General features: G+C 38.3%; 1 protein-coding gene across 2 annotated transcripts in view; it reads right to left on the bottom strand.

The window, feature by feature from the left end:
- Window positions 1-20,982, bottom strand: part of LOC118719986 (vascular endothelial growth factor receptor kdr-like) — a 241,998-nt gene that overhangs the window by 127,865 nt on the left and 93,151 nt on the right. For both annotated transcript variants that reach the window (XM_036439878.2, XM_036439879.2), the window contains exons 9-11: window positions 20,541-20,658; window positions 18,553-18,725; window positions 1,536-1,686 (exon numbers count right to left, since the gene is read on the bottom strand). In XM_036439878.2, coding sequence (XP_036295771.1) covers window positions 1,536-1,686; window positions 18,553-18,725; window positions 20,541-20,658 — 442 coding nt within the window. The remainder of the gene's footprint in view (window positions 1-1,535; window positions 1,687-18,552; window positions 18,726-20,540; window positions 20,659-20,982) is intronic.

The raw sequence follows: 20,982 nt of genomic DNA on the forward strand, positions 1-20,982 counted from the left end.
GTGATAACCTCTAATTCATTATCATGTTCCTAAAACTCAACCTTCAGCACAGTGTAGCACTGAGTTAATAAGATGAACTCTCCTGGTCAGCTAATATGTAATCCTTCAGACAACAAAAAAAACCTGAGTGGACTGGCCTCCCCACACATTCAGAGTTATGGTAAAGCAGAGAGTTTGTCATATATGTCAAGCCTGTAGGGAGGTTTGGTGGTAGAAGATGGATGAACATTGATGAAGTTTTCTTAAATACTAACTATTTTGGGATTTAAATTTTCCTTTTATTTTTCCTTTTATTTTTTCTAATTTTTAAAAATTTATTTATTAAATTTTGAGAGAGAGAGAGAGAGAGAGAGAGAGAGAGAGAGAGAGAGAGAGACTGACTTTCTCTTCCACTTAAATCTTCAATCATATTGAGGGAAACATCAATTTGTTGTGCATTCATTGGTTGTTTATTTTATGTGCTCTGACTGGAGATCAAATCCACAACCTTGCCTAAACTGGTTTGGCTCAGTGGATAGAGAATTGGCCTCCGGACTGAAAGGTCCCAGGTTTGATTCTGGTCAAGGGCATGTATCTTGGTTGTGGGCACATCCCCAATGGGGGGGGGGGGGGCTGTGCAGGAGGCAGCTGATCAATGCTTATCTCTCATCAATGTTTCTAGCTTTCTATCCCTCTCTTTTCCTCTCTGTAAAAACTCAATGAAATATATTTAAACATAAAACCCACAACCTTGGCATTTCGAGACAACACTCTAACTAGCTGAGGTACCCTGGACAGAGTATTTTTTTCTAATTCTTATAGGGACAACAGGTGGCTCATTGTCCCAAAGGTGACTGAAACAGAGCAAAAATCAAAGTATCTAATATGTTCCAAGCATATGATAGGGCATTTATAAATGGAAGCTCTTAAGTGGTAAGAGTCAGGATGCCTGGCTCTCATTGTGAAATCCTCTTGACTTCTGTGTTGTGTCAAGTGAGTCATTTATCTCCCTAAGCCTCCATATCTCCATTTGTTACTGGGGAAGAAGAATCTCTGCCCTACCTTCTCCACTAGGATCACAGAAGGCTAAATGAGTGTGCTGTGATCTAAAAATGCTATTTGCTAACAGATTTTCCCATTGTAGGATTATTATTTCAATCAGTTCTCAAATTAGTGAGACATGTCCACTTTTTATCTCCATTACTGATTTTTTCCCATGCAATGACAAATATTTAGAAACCTGTCCCATTCTATTTCTCTTCCACTTAAATCTTCAATCACAATCTAAATTTCCCAGGCCTGTGATTCAAAACAATTACTTCTACCTCTAATTTGAGGCTGTAACAGTGGCCAAAACCTGGTGTTTGGTGGCTATTGGAGTACTACCTCTTCTTTTAAATTCCAGGCCCCATTCCACGATTACTGACAGTACATGTGATATTATATGGAAAATAAAATCTCCTGGTAAGTTCTTAAGACTGCCAGTCCCTTGTGCCTGCAACAATAAACCCGAGAGTCTGTGCCATACAGGGTCCTTTGGCCTGCAAGTCACTTACAACTCATCTTTCTGGCTGCAGGGCTCCCAAGCCCACATAAAGGAGGGCACAGGCAGGCCACTTGCTGTACAGCGAAGGGTGTTCTCACTGCCTAGGAGTATTGGCTGAATGGTCTTCAAATCTGTATCCTTCTCGTAGATCTTGGGTTTTTCTGGACAAAAGGAGAAAATGACAGAGATTAAGGTCCCACATCAGGGCTGATATTTTAACTGTGCTACCATTACAGGAATCCAAATGGTTAGAATATTGAAATATTTCTACATCAGTTTAAAAATACTTGCTGCCCCTAGCTTTCTAAGTGCCTTCTCCTCACTACCTATCCTGGTCCCTCCCCATGAATAGACCCTCCCCCCCTGTTATCCCTGTGACCAAGCAAGTCAAAGGTTAATATCTGATGCAACAGAGACATCTAACATTCCATGCTTGCACTAAGCATGACCTGGTTGGTAAATCCTGTGCCCTACTTGTGATTATTTTCAATATTTCACCTCTTGTAAGTATAAAAGAGTCCTATTGAATAGAAGCAAATCCAATGCTCCAAGTGGCAGAAGGTGTGTTTTTCAAAATAATATTTTGGATTGGTAGTTTACTAAAGGCAGACTGATATCAAGTTCACCTCTGCACCCTGGGCACAAAGTCATGTCTAAGAGTTATATGTTGAACTTAATTGCAAAAGCTAACAGTAGTTGATTTTTTTATTTTCAGTAACATTTATTATTTGTATTTGGATTTAAGAAAACCACCAACAATAATAATGTTCTGCATGATTTGCAGGAATCTCATTTCTGGGTTCCCTACCTATATATCCAACTGCTTGCTTTACTTCTCTAGTTGAATGATAATACTAATAACATCAATGCTATTAATACTAATAATTAACTGACCTAGGTGCAAGGCATTGCTTTGAGTACTTTATATGCAAATAAATTCATTTAATCCTCACCCTGTGAAGTTGGTACTGTGTTTATCCCTACTTACAGATAAAGAAATTGAAATATTAAGTATCTTTCAGAAAGTCACTCAGCTAGTAACTGGAAGAGCTGGGTTATGAACTCTGGTAGTCTATCTTTAAAGCCTTCTCTGTCCCATAAACATCACAAATTCAATATTTCTAATAATAATAATAATAAAAAATATCAAGCATATATAGCCCTTACCAAGTCTTTGGAACTGCTTTTAAATTCTTTTTATAGTTAGTATCTCATTTAACTTCATAACATCAAATAGAGCTAACAGAAGGAATACACTTCTGTTAGCCCTATTTTACAAATGAATAAACTGAGATGTAGAAAGATGAAGTAATTTGCCCATGGTTGGTAAAGTGAGTAATTAAACCTAGATAATATGACTCAAGCACTTAGGTTTATAAACACTACCTTGTGCCTCCATTCAAATATAAAACTCCTCATTTCCCCTCCACCCTATTCATCTTCATATCAGCAATCTTTTCAGTCATCTCAGTCAGAAACTCATTTATCATACTTGAACTCTCATACTCCCTTACTTCCACATTCCACCAATCACTACAAGAACAAAAACTCAGTAACAGTTGAAACTCTTATCAGTGTTGCTCCCCACTTTACCTCCATATTTTAGTACAGTCATTGCTGAGTACATTCTAAGTGCTCAATAAATTCATGTTTGAAAGTGTTAGTCCAGAGTCCTGTGTCATGTGATGGACAGAGCAGAATTCCATTCTGCTTTCCAATGTTGCTGCCTTTAATGTTGCTGCCAGATCCTCAAATCTTATAAAAAGTGGGGATATGGTTTGGTAGTTTGAATGTTCCTATTTAAAACTAACCTGGATGTGCTTCTTCATTGAAAATGTAAGAGTTAACAGTCAGGCCTTTACTACATTGACAACAAAAAATTTTCAACATGATGGGTTGGAGGACAGACTAATCAGGTTTCCTTCTGCCTTGTTTAATATATTTTTTTCCTGGGGATTGTAAACACAAACTGTTGCCCACTGATTCTCCCTTGGCAATCTGCCTTCAATTTTCCTCCCACTCTCTCCTTCTCCCCTCCCAGGACTGACCAACTTTAGCTTGTAGTCCAAGATCAGCAATATCTTTCCCTTCCTGCTTCTTGTGGCTGTTACATCAAACTCTAAAAGGGTTCTCACCTTCTTTAGACTCAACACATATCTCTTGATGAGAGTGGAATAACTGGAAAGTTGGCTCTTTCAGCCTGTGTAACACCAAATTATAGGAAAAGAACCTTGAATATAAATGTGTGTCTCTGGCTGAGAATAATACAGCCCTTGAACCTGTGGTCCTCATAATAACTAACTCTAGCAATAGAATGTCTATTCCTGGCTCCATATGGAGTCAGACCCACCTCCCCCTTGCACAACTTCCTTGTTCTACTCCTGTTCCTTTGTTTGAAGCAAGTAAAATAAGGACAGTCACAGGATTTCCTCTGGCAAATTAATTTTAGGAACAACATGTATTATCCCCATTTCCATGATCTCAGAGATTTTTTTTTCTTCATTGAGCGTAATCTTGCCTCTAGTATTAAGGAATGAAGGAATATATGACTGACATATCAAAAACAAGGTTGTGGTTTTTGTCTTTCAATGGGATAGACCCATTTCCTTTCCAAAGAATTGTGGAAATAATTACTAAGTTTGCTTTTGGTTGGTGTTTCATGAAGAATAAATACACCTGAGAATGAGAGGATGAATTGATATATGAAATAAAAAATCAAGCTAAACCCAAAGAGTACAGGTGGAGAATTAAGTCTAGCAAGGCTAGTGTCACCCTTTAAAGTTCTGGAATATTTAAATTCATATAAGCACTGATTGAAAATACTAGGGCAGATGTATCTTCTCCCAATCATAATTCTAAGTCCCTTTACCTAAACACATCTAGAGTTGCAGGCATACTCATCTTAGAATAGAACAAGTATGCTTAAGTCACTGTGACCTTGAGTCAGTCTCTTCCCGTCTTGAACTTCAGTTACCCAATCTGCCAGACCGGGAGTGGCTTGAATTTTAATAGTTATTGTTTCTCCTTCAATAGGATTTTTGTGTCAGTTTTAGTCTACATGATTCTTACCTCATTTAAAAAGTATGTATTGAGTGCCTCAAGGGTTCTATAAAACCTCGTGGGTTTAATAATCTCAAGTAATGTGTAATGAATATCAGGTAGTGAATAAGGCACTGCTTGTACAACAATATTGGTACAAAAGTCTTTTTATTCCTCAGAATTCTTGGCTTTCCTAAGAATGTCTTATAGAGCTCCAGGAAGACAGTGGAAGCTCAGGACCAAATATTAACTCTTTTCACACCCATGGGATCCATTGTTTTAAATGTATTTACAGCCACATGAGAATGACAACCATCCCATTTCCAACCATTGTTTTATAATTTCCCTGAATCACAAACATGTCAAGAAGGCCCCAAAGGACTCAGAAGGCTAGCTCCTGCATAATAATTCCAAATATACATATTATTTAATTATGTCCTTCAAATTTGGTTGGGTAAACTAATCACCATCATGGTACTTAGTAGCCTAGAAAGCCAACACTGATTGCTTAAGCTAATTCTAGCAACAATTTCTTTTGGAATTAAAAATAGCTAAGTTGGGGCAAGTTGTCTCAAGATTCCACAGAGCTGAGAACTTTAAGAAAGCCCATCCAGTTTCTTTAGTCATAAATATATTTTCAAATAGTGACATCATTGAATGAGCCTAGAATGGTAATAAATATCATTTAAATATGCAAATAATCATGGGGAAGATCCCAACAATAATGCTTTTTTTTATTGTTTAAAGTATTACAAATAGTAGTACATATGACTCCTTTTCTTTCCCAATTTACCTTCACCCAGCCTCCTCTACCACCCCGCAGCACATACCTTCACCCCACACCCAGTATCTTGCATCTATTGATTATGCTTATTTGCATGCATACAAGTCCTTCAGTTGATCTCTTTATGCCAACCTGAGGACCAATATTCCAATAAAGAAGTCAGCTAATTGTGCATTATTATGTGTATTGCAGGTTGAGTGAAGAGAGTTGTTTAATGATAGATCTTCCCTTCCTCCAGTTGGACAGATGTAAACCCACCTGCGGCCAGACATACCGGAGCACTGAACCACCAATCAGCACCTGCCAAATACCCTAAGCTCCCCAATTCCTATGTCCCTAGGTCCCTAATCACCAATAGCGTGTGCTGGGTGCCCTAAGCTCTGTCCCCTATCCTCACCTTAAAGGTGCTTGTACCCCGCCCCTCGCTCTCTTCCGGACCCTTTCTCTGGAAGCAGCTGGCAGTGGTACTCTTCTCTCCAATAAAGCCTGTGTCCTGCCATCCCGATCTCTGGTCCTTCTTCATTTCATCTTTTATTTTAAAAAGTGTATTTGAGCAGAAACAAAAATCATGTTTCAAATAGTCATGAGGATGAAGTAAGACCATGTATCCAAAAGTATTTTACAGATTGGCCTAGAAGCTGGGTGTGGGGATGGGGAGTACACCTTTAACCTTGTCTAGTAGAGAGAAACTGATGAGATTCATGATGCTACTCAAGTTCAGACCCCTAAGAGGATAGATTGTGTTGCTTCTGCTTCACATGTCTATGAAGAAAATTCCTGAAAGCAATTTCAGAACTTCAAACTGATAGGTGTAGCTTGGATTTTCTTAAAATTACAGGGGCCCCAACAAAAGGGGTCAGTATTTTTTTAAAAATATATGTTTTATTGATTTTGTACAGAGAGGAAGGGAAAGAGATAGAGAGTTAGAAACATCGATGAGAGAGAGTCATCGATCAGCTGCCTCTTGCACACCCCTACTGGGGATGTGCCCGCAACCAAGGTACATGACCTTGACCGGAAACGAACCCGGGACCCTTCAGTCCCCAAGCCGACGCTCTATCCATTGAGCCAAACCGGTTTCGGCAAAAGGGGTCAGTATTTAATCATCTCAAATAATGTGTAATTAAAAAACAGAAATGGCCTTTCTCTGAATTGAAAATAAAACACTGGCTCTTCCACTAATCATCTTACGCACTCACCTGCCCCAAGTATACAGGTCAATGTGAATTTACACCACTCCTAAAATCCTTGTAATTTCCCAAGTAATTAAAACACTAGGAACATTTTTTTGTTCTAATATTTGGTCTTTGACCCTGGTTCCTGATATGAAGCTGAAGATTCTAAAAACCTTGGAATTTCCTGGGTGACAGGAGTGTCTTTTGTTTTAATCAGGAAACTCTGGGTAGGCTCATGGATGGGGGCTACTCAACAAAAAGACCAACCCATAATTAGAAGCTTGGAATATCCAGCCTCAACCTCCATCCTCCAGAGAGGGGTAAAGAGTTGCAAATGGATAAAACTGATCATCCCTACATACAAGTCCTAATAATATTGGGCTCAAAGAGCTTTCATGTTGGTGAACACATACACATGAAGGGAGGGTGATACATTCCAACTCCACAGGTATCCTCCCACACCTTTCCCTATGTATCTTTCTATCTTGCTGTTCATCTGCATCCTTTATCATATCCATTAATAAACTGGAAAATGCAAATAAGTGTTTTCCTGACTTCTGTGAGCCACTTTAGGAAATTAATCAAACCTAAGGAAGGGATCATGGGAAAATCCAATGTGTAGCCCAGTCAGACAGAAGTTGTGGGTAATTTGGAGACTTGTGATTGACACCTGAAGTGAGGACTGCCTTATGAGACCCAGCTCTTAAACTGTGGGATCTGATGCTATCTACAAGTAGATAGTGTCAGATTGTGGTAAATTATAGGACATTTAGCTGGTATCACAGAATTGCTTGGTGGGGGAAGAACACCCACACATCTGGTGTCAGACGTGTTGTGAGACTATCAATAGTGTGAGTGTAAAGGAAACACACAGTAGGGAAAATTGGGTTTTCCCAATTCAGCCAACTAGGTTGGTTTTGGATTATAAGAAGCACAGTTCTAAATTAGTGAGACAACTATTCAGAACTGGAACATATGAGTCTGGGCTCTTTCCAGATTCTTCCATTAGCAAGCTGAGTGACCTTGGCCAATTTCTTCATCATTTCCAACTTTAACATAAGGCTGCTGGAAACAGAAACAGAGTCATAGATACAGAGTACAAACTGAAGCTTGCCATAGGGAAGTGGGATAATGGCCTGGGTTAAAAAAGAAAAAAAATGAAAGGGATAAGGGGTGCAAATTCTAGTTATAAAGTAAATAAGTCACTGCAATGTAATGTACATCACAGGGAATATAGTCAGTCTGTGTGTGTGTGTGTGTGTGTGTGTGTGTGTGTGTGTATATATATATATATATATATATATATATATATATATATATATATATATATGGCTAATATGCTAAGTGTCCAATCATCCAACAGGTTGCTATGATATGCACTGACCACCAGGGGGAAGATGCTCAATACAGGAATACAGAGCTGCAGTGACTTGGCAGAGGTGGTTCGCGAGTGATACACCCCGAAACCAAAGAGGAGGGAGCCCAATTCCTCATGGGACCCCGTGATTTCACCTTTGGCCATGGGTTATGTTGTGCTGGGGCACTATTGGCCCCAAATCTTGTTTACTGCACACTTGCATTTGTGTTAAACACCCTCTATGACAGCAACTTTGCAGATTGTTGTCTCACACTCTGGGATCCCTCGGGGTGTTGGGAAGCTGGTTTTGGCCCAATCTCCACAGGCCAGGCTGAGGGACCACACCTGCCAAAGGCACCCGCTCACTCCACAGACCTCGGGGAGGGACTGAGGGATGTTGGCTCTAGGGTATGTCTGGCCCATCTGTCCCAGTCCCACCCCCCTTGCCACCTTCTAATATATTTCCTTTCAATGTGCACTAACCCATGCACTGGGTCACTAGTAACATTATAATTTGTATGGTGACAGGTGGTTACTAGACTTATCATATCTTCGTGTATATAAATGTCAAATCACTATATTATACATCTGAAACTAATATACTATTTCATGTTGGCTTAAATTAAAAAAAATATTAAGGCTATTAGGCCAGGTGACCTCAGAGGAAAATCTGTCCTTGCTTACTAGTAGCAATTTATAACTTCTTTATATATGGGAGTGAAGAATTCATAAGGGAAATACCTAAAGTCTAATAACATAAGTATACCTTGCTCTCATGGTGCCAATAACTTTTACACAACTGACTTCTGTCTTTTCTACCTACTTGTCTCTGTAAAGACCTGAATTTAAACTAATTTACCTACTTAGGAAGAAGGCAAATAAAAAGATTCAGAAGAAAATAGATATATAAAATAGCACCTCTTCTCTTCATTCTCTAGCCTCTTTCCATTGTTTGTTATTTATCAACAATACTTATAACTGCTATAAGTATTGCATATTTATTGGTTTTGTTTTCCCATATATACCCTTTAATAATATAAGTTTCATGAGGGCCAGAAATGTTACCTGTTTATTTCCTACAACAATCCCAGTATCTAAAATAGTACCTAGAAAATGGTAAGGTAGATCTATAATAATTTGATTAATTGCTTTAAAACAATGTTTAAATTGCAGTTGAAATTAAATATTATTTTATATTAGTTTCAGGTGTACAAGATAGTAGTTAGACAACTATATAATTTATAACATGATCCCCTCAAAAAATTCTAGTACCTACCTGGCACCATATATAGATTTTATAATATTATTGAATATATTCCCTATGCTGTAGTTTAGATATATACTTTTGTAAAGATATATACACCCCTATGTTCATTGAAGTATTATTTATAATAGCCAAGTTATGGAAGCAACCCATTGTCCATCAGTAGACACATAGAAATATCAGGAAGATTTCTTTGTAAACTATAGGACTGTTTAGCCATATAGTTAATGTAAACTATAATTGAAAAATAAATTTAAAAATAAAATATGCATTTCAAGTGTCATAAGAAAATACAATTTTGCATTTTTTGTTCAGCATTTTTACATAGTTAAAAATAAATTTGCTAAAGCAGTATGTTTCTAGAGAAATATAATTATTTGACAGGAAAACTAAAAAAATACATGAGCTTATTATAAAATTTTTAAAATAGATGAGGGAATAAAGACAGTGTGGTACATATATGAAATGCAATTTTACTTGGCTATAAAAAGAAATGAATTTTTTTGAGTGATAAAAAGAAGAATCCTATTATTTCTGCTGCCTCTCTTTCTCCCAAGCAATGGAAGGAAGGAGAAAGAGACAGAGGAAGAGGGAGAGAATTTTAAAAAGCAGCTAAGACACACAGGATTTTTGACAAAATCCCTATGCCCTTATTCCCTGTCTCTTTATCTTGTCTACCTACTTTCAGGGTGATAGAAATAGATTTTATAAATTTTTTAGCATGCAATATCTAGCAGGGGATTCCAAACATCTGCCTGAGAGGTAAGACTCTGAGTCACAAGTACACATAGATTCTATTTACTGTTCAAGGAGAAAACAGGTGCTCACTTGTTCAGAATAAGCCCCCTTGATGAAGGCCTTCCCACAAAGCTCCTCTCAGCATTCATCCACTTGGCTGACTGATTCCTTTGGCTCCATTTGAACTCAAAAGAATAATCTCACCAAGGTGTGAATGACAACTGCTTGTATCTCTCTAGCTAAGAAAGGACACTGAAAGGAATAGGAACAGTTTGAAAAGCTAAACTGCTAATTCCAGAGGCCTTCCTGGTCCCACCCTTATCTTCGGACTTCCCAATGACCCACAAAACATTTTGACACTAGTTAGTTGGAGGGAACAAAGAACTGAAAGATGTGAAGGGACAGTGGAACTGTTAGCCTGCCTGAACTTGACTTAGATATCAATGTGTCCTAAATAACTCATAAGGAGACGGAGAGGGAAAGAGGACTGACACAATGATGGATTTCATTTAGTTTTATTTAGTGTTTATGTTCTTTGATAATTTCATTGTTGTTTTGCTTTAAGTTGATGTACATTATTTTATCAGTTTTGTTTATTTGTTGTTGTTTATAATCCACATATAACTGACTTGTTTCACTTAGCACAATATCCTCAAGGTTCATCCATGCTGTCACAGGGAGCAATATTTCAATCTTTTTTATGGGTAAGTAGTATTTCATTGTGTGTGTCTATATAGACATCCTGACAGTTGTGAGATAATATCTCATTGTGGTTTTGATTTTCATTTCCCTGACAATTAGTGATTTTGAACATCATTTTATGTATCTTTTGGCCATCTGTTTATCTTGGAAAAATGTCTATTGAAATCTTCTCATTTTTTAATTAGATTGTTTTGATGTTGTTATTGAGTTGCATGAGTTTTTCAATATATTTTATATTAACCCTTTATGAGATATATGATTTTCAAATATCTTCTCCCATTTGGGAGACTCTCTTTAAATTTTTTTAAAAATTGTTTTTAGAGAGAGAGGAAGGGAGATGTAGAGAGAGATAGAAATATGGATGAGAGAGAAACTTCAATCTGCTGCCTCTTACACATCCCCACTGGGGATTGAACGGAAAAAGGAGAAGCACCCCACCGTAGATACTGACTATGCTCAATTAATATTTGACAAAGGAGGCATAAGCATTCAGTGGAGTCAAGACAGTCTCCTTAACAAATGGTGCTGGAAAAATTGGACAGATACATGCAAAAATATGAAACTAGACCACCAACTTACACCATACACAAAAATAAATTCAAAATGGATACAGGACTTAAACATAAGATGGAAAAGCATAAAAATACTAGAGGAATCCACGGGCAGCAAAATTTCAGGCATATACCAATGGAACTTCTTCACTGATACTGACCCTAGGGCAATGGAAGCTAAAGAGAAAATAAACAAATGGGCTACATCAAAATAAAAAGCTTTTTCACAGCAAAAGAAACTATCAATAAAACAATAAGAAATCCCACTGCGTGGGAGAGCATATTTGCCAACAATATCAATGATAAGTGTTTAATCTCCAACATTTACAGAGAACTCACACAACTTAACAAAAAGAAGATAAACACTCCAATCAAGAAATTGGAAACTGATCTAAATAGACACTTTTCAAAAGAAGACAGAAGAAAGCCCAAGAGACATATGAAAACCTGCTCAAAGTCACTAATCATCAGAGAGATGCAAATCAAAACAACAATGTGGTACCCTCTTACATCAGTAAGAATGACTATCATCAACACATCAACAAACCGCAAGTGTTGGTGAGGATGCAGAGAAAAAGGAACTCTTTTACTCTGCTGGTGGGAATGCAGACTGGTGCAGCCACTGTGGAGAACAGTATGGAGTTTCCTTAAAAAACTAAAACTGGAACTCCCATTTCACCCAGTGATCCCTCTTCTAGGAATATATCCTAAGAAAATAGAAACATGAATAAGAAAGGATATATGCACCCCTATGTTCATAGCAGCACAATTCGCCATAGCTAAGATTTGGAAACAGCCTATATGCCCATCAGCAGATGAGTGGATTAAAAAAGCAGTGGTACTTCTACACAATGGAATACTACACTGTGGTAAAAAAGGAGTTCCTACCATTTGCAACAACATGGATGGAGATGGAGAGCATTGTGCTAAGTGAAATAAGCCAGGCAGAGAAAGATAAACACCACATGATCTCACTCATTTGTGGAATATAATGAATGGCATAGACTGATAAACAAGAACAGACCCAGAGACTGAGTAAAGTCCATCAGAACCTCAAACCTCAGGGAAGGAGGAGGTTGGAGGGAGTAAAGTGGAGAGATCAACCAAGGGACTTGTGTGCATACATATGAGCCTAATCAATGGGAACAGATAACAGGGTGGTGGGGCATGAGTGCGGGGAAGGGGGTTATGGGGGGATAAAGACACATATGTAAAATAATAATAAAATAAAATAAAAAATAAAATAAAAAGAAAGTGTGAGGTAACCAGAACCACAAGAACACCTGATAACATCTTTCCTGCCATGCTAGCAGTCATTAGTAAGACAGTAGTATTAACTGGGGCTAAAGGGGAAGCATTTTGGACTTATATGACTGACCCTTCATGGGTTGGAGCCCTTAGATGGGCTAACCTCCCACCTAATGTTGTCACCAATAATACCAATCACCTTGGTCATCCAGGAGGACCATGGGTGGGGCAAGGAAGTATAATTACACAGGGGTCGTGACCCAGCTTCCCCTTTGTATGACACAAAATCGAACCACTGCTTCTTCGTGTATAAAGTTAAAGAGAGGTTTCTGGCTTGTGTGGACACTAAAGGAAGGGACTATCACTACTTGGTCCTGGGAGAGGTGCAGAAAATGTAACTAAGGCCTTGTTTATACAAAAATAAATTGACAGCCAGTTTGAAATGGAATTGCCATGGCCTAGAGCAAAGAATATCCTTACATGATATTATTCTACAATGTCATTACAATTTTTCCCAGATTTGTGTTAGCTTCATCACCTATAATAGTACCTCACACCCTTGGGGATCAATTAAAAAAAAACATCTTTTTTTAGTGATTGGAAACAAAGGTTTGGTGATTGGAGAAAAGACATCTCTTGATGATTTAGAACACATGTGTCAAACACAAGGCCCGCGGGCCAAATCTGTCCCGCCAGGCCTTGCAATGTGGCCCGCACCACGCTGTCATCACTGCACTCCACTGCGTTTCCATCACAATGACAGTTTATGACTGTTCAGTAAACCATTCGGCCCGCGATTTAGGCTGGATTTTAGATTTTGGCCCCTTCTCTGATTGAGTTCGACACCCCTAATTTAGAATTACAACAGCATAATGTACAATTATCCCAAACAAACCTACAAACCAATTCTTTGAATAACTGGCAGCAATTTAAAAATGACATGTGCAGAGGGCCACCTGGGAAGGCACCTGAGCATTCTATATTGGCCCCTCTTGCCCTTTTGGCAAAGAGGGACCCTCTTCTCACAATCCAGTTGCCCACAGTTGTTGCCTGAGTTTTCAGTTCATGACGAGGTTGAAGCATCATGGTAGTTGGTACCATGGACCTGTTTCTTGCCTAGTGGGGTGAGCTGTGCCCTCCCTGAAGAAGAAATCTGAGTTCCACAAGATATGCAATCAGTGTTGGGAACCTGCCAGCAGGTGAAGGGATCCCAAGGTAGGTGCTGGGCTTGGAGGCCACAGGGGCATAGGCTACCAAGGAGACAGAACTGAACCTCACATCATCCAGAAAATGGTTATTTAGCCAGAGACAGGTAAGATTCCTCAGGGAAGGAACAATGTAAGATAGGCACAGTCGCAAAGGAGCCATTAGGAGAGAACTTGGGGGGGGGGGGGCAACAGAGGTGGGGCACAGACCCTTATCTCCCCAACTTTGCAGGGGCCTGAACCTTCACCCCTTCTGAGGGAGGTCTCCTGCCCCCATGGCTATTTCGCTTCCCATGCACAGCTCAAATCTGGACCCAGGCAACAATCAGAGACGTGGCCGACAGCAGCTGCCCTCTCACTGCAACAAGATATGTTTGAGATGTCTTGTAGCCATGGCATGGGGAGGTGGGTTTTTAATACCCAACTCCAGCCTAGAACCAAGAATGCTCAGAGCCTACTCAAGAAGGCAAATAATCCTTTCCACTAATATACACAGGGTAAAATAAGATTGTTGTTAGAGTGTTGAGTTTGACAATAGAATAGTAGTCAAGTTTTCAGAGTAATTTAAATTGGCTAATTGAAATAAGGGAATATTCTAGAAAAACTGAATGTACTGTACCAAAGCCTCTTCTTAAAGTGTTAACAAAAATTTTGATTGGCAATTCATCTCATGGTAAAATTGCATAACATGTAATGAACCTAAAGCAGTCATATTTTAACTCAAATAATTAAAACATAAAAGCTATCAAGACTACATTATAAAATTCCCAAAAGCCTCCTAATATTTAAATTTAAAAAGGGGGATGATAGTAGAAGAATATCATGTAGGGAAAAATATCCTGTAAGTAAATTACATCTAGAAAATTTTTACTTTAGAAAACTTAATTTCCATTTGTAATGCTAACAGTAAGAAACCCATGAAAAACACACATGGTGTCAAAACAAGCCAGAGGAAAATCATTTTGGCAAAAAAATGAAAGGACCCCAAGTCAAATTTATAGAAAAATATTCCTTTACTAAATTTTGGTCGAGAATATGTTTGTATATTTTCAAAAATAACTCTAAGACCATGTGTATTCCTGCAATAGAGAGGAATTGAAAGGACTGCTCCAGCCATGAAGACAGAAGAGAAACAGAGATGGAAGACGCTAACAACACCTTGCCATACTAGCAGACAGCAGCTGTGCGTTACTGAAGGATGCCCAAGACCAAACCAGACACAGTAAGACCTGCATCACTACCATTTGTCCACCACCCAGAACTGAAATATCATTGCTGACATGTACACCCAAGGAAACATTAAACATTGAAATAGGGACTCAAAAGAACTGTTGGCCCAGAAAGAAACTCATTACAGACTGATTAATTTGCCTCTCAGCAAGTAACCATTATAGCTTGTCTCATTTTCGAATCTTATAAGTGTATTTCTTGTATCACATAATCTCACACATCTAAGGGAAATAATGAACAACCTAAGCTGAAGAACAAAAACAGACCCAGTGACAGGGAAGCATCCATCAGACTGTCAAACCTCAGAGGGAAGAAGGGTAGAGGGAAGGGGGAGAGATCAACCAAAGGACTTGGATAAGCCTAACCAGTGGTCATGTACTTCAGGGGGGTGGGGACATATGTGGGGAGGGGATGGAAATAGGGGGGTGAGGACAATTATGTGATACCATAACCAATAAAGAAATTTAAAAAATATAAAAAGTTAAAAAAATAAAAAATTGTGGTACATCTACACAATGGGATATTATGCTACAGTAAAAAAGAAGTAGATCCTACCATTTGCTACAACATGGAAATGGAGAGCATTATGTTAAGTGAAATAAGCCAGGCAGAGAAAGATAAATATCATATGATCTCACTCATTTGTGGAATATAATGAACGGCATAGACTGATGAACAAGAACAAATCCAGAGACTGAGAAAAATTAATCAGAATGTAATACCTCAGGGAAGGTAGGAGAGGGTGGGGATAAGGTGGAGAGATCAACCAAAGGACTTGTGTACATGCAAATAAGCCTAATCAATGGGCACAGACAAGAGGATGGGGTATAAGTGGGGGTTTGGGGTTATGGGAGAATAAGGACACATATGTAAAAAATAAAAAATTATAAAAAAATAAAATATTAAATCTAATCCATACTAGTGGTCACCACAACCTTAAAAGAAATTGTTACATGTGACACAGATTTTTAAATGAAACTCTCTGTAGCCTGAAAATTATTTTGAAAAGAAACAAAAAGAAGTTCCCTTCAAAAGTCGTAAGGATTGTAATTGAAAGTCCATATATTTGGCCTCTTGAACTAAAGTAAGTAATTTGTATTTTTGCCTCCTTGACAAAGTTTATATAAAGTTACAAAAAGAAATTGACAGCCAGTTTGAAATTGACTTGCCATGGCCTAGAGCAAAGAATATTCTTACATGATATTATCCTACAATGTCATTATAATTTTAGATATTTTACAACAGCATATTGTACAATTATCCCAAACTTAAAAACTAATTTTTTGAATGCTTGGCAGCAATTTAAAAAAGGACATGAAAGGATTTAATCCCTTTCAGAAGGAATTAAGATGTTGGGAAGGTACTTGAGCATTCTATATTGACCCCTCTTGCCTTTTTTTTTTTTTTTTTTTTTTTTTTTTTGCCAAGAGGGATCCTCTTCTCACAAACCAGTTGCCCTCAGCTGTTGCCTGAGCATTCTGTTCATGCTAAGCTTGAATCCTTGTGGTGGCTGGTACAATGAATTTGTCTCTCACCCAATCCTGTGAGCTGGGCCCTCCCTGGAGAAGAAACCTGAGTTCCCTGAGATATGTGATCAGTGCTGGGGCCCCACCAGCAGGCGAGGGGATCCCAAGGCATGTGCTGGGTATGGAGGCCACATGGGCATAGGCTACCAAAAAGACAGAACTGAACCTTACATTACCCTGCTTGGCCCCAGAGGATGGCTGGTTAGCCAGAGATGGGTAAGATTCCTCAGAAAAGAAACAATCTAAGACACAGTCACAGAGGGGCCATCAGGAGAGAACTTGGGGGTCAACAGAGGTGGGGCACAGATCCTCACACCCCCAACCTTACAGGGGCCTGAACCCTCACCCCTTCTGAGGGAGGTCTCCTGCCCTCAGGGCTGCTTTGCTTCCCATGCCCAGCTCAGATTGGGACACAGGTGAGGGACAGAGACTTTGCTGACATCAGCTGCCCTATATCTAAGTCCAGCCTAGCACCAGGAATGCTCAGGGCCTACTCAAGAATGGAAATTATCCTTTCCACTAATATTTACAGGGTAAACTAAGGTTGTTGGTAGAGTAATAATTTTGACAGTAAAATAGTAATCAAGTTTTCAGATTAATTTAAATAGGCTAATTGAAATAAGTGAATATTCAAGAAAATTTAATTGTACTGGAAAAAAGCTATTCCTAAAGTAGTAACTAAAATTTCTATTGGTAGTTCATCTCATGGTAAAATTCCTGAACATGCAATGAACCTAAAGTAGTCACATTTTTGTGCAAGAAATTAAAATTTAAAGTTATCAATACTGCATTATAAAATTTACAAAAGCCTCCATCAATCAAAAAAAGGGGGAGAGTAGGGTAATATCATGTAAGGAAAAATATCCTATAAGTAAATTACATCTAGAAAAATTTTACTTTACAAAATTAATTTTCATTTGTAATACTAGCAGCAAGACACCCATGAAAAACACACATGGTGTCTAAATAAGACAAAGGAAAATCGTTTGGGCAAAAATAAACAGGATCCCAAATCAATTATATAGAAAACATTTCTTTATTAACTTTTGGTCAAAAATATGTTTGTATATTTTCAGAAAACAACTCCAAGACCATGTGGATTCCTGCAACAGAAAGGAATTGGCAGGTCTGCTCCAACTAGGAAGATAAGAGGAGAAACAGCCCAGAGATAAAAGATGCTAAGGACACCTGGCCATGCTAGCAGTCAGCAGCTGTGCGTTGCTGCAGGTTGCCCAGGACCAAACCAGAGAGAATTGGACCTGCATTGCCACCATCTGTCCATCATTCAGATATCATTGCTGACATGTACACATAAGGAACTGTTTGACATTGAAACGGGCACTCAGAACTGTTGGACATTGAAATTAGGACTCAAACATTTTTTGTTATTATGTTTATTTCTAGTCTGCAGAGGTAAGATTTTTTTTAAAGGAAAGAAATGGGGAAAAATAGATACAGAGGCAAAGAAGCAATGAATAGACTGTCAAACTACAGCAGAAAGGCAAGGGAGGTTGCTGGGGATGGGGGTGGGGGGATGACTGTAAGAGATCAACAGAAGGACTTGTACGCATGCATATGAACATAACCAATGGATAGGAGACACTGCGGGGTGGGGGGGCAGGTGAGGAGTAGGGGAGGCCAGGGGGAGGTCTATTGGGGGGGGGGGAGGAGACATATGTACTATTTGTAATACTTCAAACAATAAAAAATAAATAAATAAAATAAAATAAAAATAAATGCTGGAAAAAAAAGAATCATAAGACAAAATACACCAGTGTTGTTTATAGCCACAAACTATCAAAAATTTTTACATAATAAATCACTTATATACACACAAACAAATATAGTATATTGAGTCAGATAACCTGTGTCCATATTCCAGTTCATCAAGTTTCCAAGCAAGTTACATTTCATGTACAAAAACAATTACCAAGATGGAATTTGGGCTCTCCCCACCTCAAATGACATTTTCTTAATAAGAATAGACTAATTTTAAGGGTCTTTGGTAACAGAAAATAACAGGAAATGAATTTGTCAGAGCTCTGAAAATTCTATCAGCATAGAGGGTTAATCAACAAACATCTTATGCCCAAAAACACCTTCAAAACCCTTGTCCCTTCATAGAGGTAGTTCCTATTGTATTCCTGTTTTTATGTTTTTCTTACACAATAGAGACAGGAACATGAATTCCAAATCCCAACAACTCACCATTGACAATCAGTTGTATGGTGAGGTTTTTGTAGAGTCCATGCTTGCTGTTGCTCAGAGCAAAAGTGTAGTTCCCTGCATGCTTTACATTCACGTCCAGGATTGTGAGTTTGTACTTGACAGGGTCAAGTTGAATGGTATGGTTTACTAGGAGTGGTTTTCCATCCTTGAACCTATGAGGCATGGGGAATGAATGGTTACTACAGTGACAGCTTCTAGGACATGCACTTTATACCCCAAGGCCATTTTGATTATGCTTCATCATGATTAGAAAGGAGAGGTTAAACAGTAGAATTCTCTCTATAAAACTCTCAGGCTAGAGCAAATTTGTACAGCCATACTGGTATTAAAAATTAAATCTGTCTTTTCCTTTTTCCTTAATAATAAAAACTTTTGGAAAGTGGCCTCACTTATGCTGCCACTTCCTCACTTTCCATTCTTTTCTTAATACTTGAAACTCAGATTTTTCTCTCTGACATTCAAAAGCATATTCTCCAGGCTTACCAGTAATGCCCTGCTTATCAAAGCCAGTGGCCTTCTCTCAGCATTCTCAAATGTCAGATCTTCGAGAGCCTCTGGGACACTATCTAATCATTGTTTCTTTCTCTTCACTGACTCTTCTTCCATTTCCTTTCCCCTTAATTATGTTTCCCACAGAGCAAGAACTTAAAATACTTCAGCACACTGCTGAAATAAGGAGATAGGGGGCTTTGGATAAGAAATTTAGGAGGTGCTAATGAGCTGTATAAGTATAAGGTGTTGTGTAAATATCAGTAAGAACATAATAAAGGCTTAAACACCCCAATATAAGTGTTCCCCCTGTATTTTGCCTTTGGGTTCTTTTTTCCGGATGCACTCTACTTCAGTGCATTTATCCACTCCCAGTTGATGACTCCCCAGCTGACAGTTTCAACATGTAGTTCCAGACCCATATTTCAAAATGTTAATTGACCATCTCTAAATAAGCTCATTTTGGTGCTCCTTTCCTGCTCCATTCACACTACATTTTCATTCTGATGAAACCCAGACTGGTAATAGCAGCACCAGTCTCACATTCCACCAAACTTGAAAATTGTGAAAGCACTTCTAATTTTAGGGTTTTTATTCATACATCTAATTGGATACTGAATTCTGAAGATTCTGCTTCTGCAATGTTTTCTAAATCTATTTCTTCTTATATCTCATTGCCTTCAAATTATGCAGGGCCATATAATGTCTCACAACTATTACTATAACCCTAAAAGCTGGTAGCTATTTCTCTAGTCTTTCTCCATTTTAAACCATTTGACACACATAAGGCCACATTAATATTCCCTAAATATTAGCATCAAATATATCACTCCTGACTCAAGTCTTTGATGGTTCTCTACTGTCTACTTTAATAAGCATTTGAGATTTTAAAAAACAATAATTTATCATTTACTCAGAGCAATTCTATAACAATAAAATATCACCACCCAAATTTTACAGATAAAGAAACTAAAACTTAGAGAGTTTAAGTCATTTGCTTGGTAACTTGATGAACTGGGATTAGATTACAGGTTGCCTGGCTCAAAAGCCTATATTCTTTCTATTGTAGTATTTATTACTATTCATGGATCTCTATTAGACTGGGTAAGATCACCTTTAAGACTCCTTCCAAATCTGAGATTGTGGAATTCTGCAACGGCCTTGGTACCTTCCCAGTCTTATTTATTCCTCTCTTTTCAGGATAGAAAACTCCTTTTTCCAAATACATGAAAGATCAATAAAAGAAAGTGAAAACAAGCAAAGAAACCTTTGGAGGATAATATAAAGCACTAGTTTCTAGGGCTGTCAGTGCCCTGAAAGTAGGGTTGGGGTTGAGTATATTTCTGAGTGCTCAATACCTAGCTCAGGGTCTGCTGCATGACTGATCTTCAGTAAGGATGTATTGAAGGAGCAGGTGTTAAGGGTGGGGATTAGACTCTGGGAAACAGAAAACACCAAGGATAGAAGGCCCTACTTACCAAGTTACATTGGGGTGAGGGAAAGCATCCACTCTTACTCCCATTTTGAGCATATTTTGTCCAGCTGTCACCTCATAAATGCGGCTTCTCTTGTAGCTCACATTGAGGAATGATTTCTCTGGAAATAGAACAGGGATGGAATCAGAAGAAGAAGGTTTAACTGAGTCCCAATTTTGTTCACACTTCCCATTAGCAATCACACCCTTCCCAGCCCCAGAGGAATCAATCTTGATTATCATATGCTGCTGTTTCTCAGTGTGGGTTGGAGGGAGGCTCTGTTGGAATTTTTAAAGGGATAATTCCTTATTTCATTTTTCTTTTTTAAAATCTTAACCTGATATATTCATTGATTTCTTTATTCTTTTTTGTTGTTGATAGTATTACAGATGTCTCCCATTTTCTCCCTTTTTGCTCTCTCCTATCCAATCCCTGCCACACACCA

This window comes from Pipistrellus kuhlii, unplaced genomic scaffold (assembly GCF_014108245.1).
Source record: "Pipistrellus kuhlii isolate mPipKuh1 unplaced genomic scaffold, mPipKuh1.p scaffold_m20_p_16, whole genome shotgun sequence".
Taxonomy (NCBI): domain Eukaryota; kingdom Metazoa; phylum Chordata; class Mammalia; order Chiroptera; family Vespertilionidae; genus Pipistrellus; species Pipistrellus kuhlii.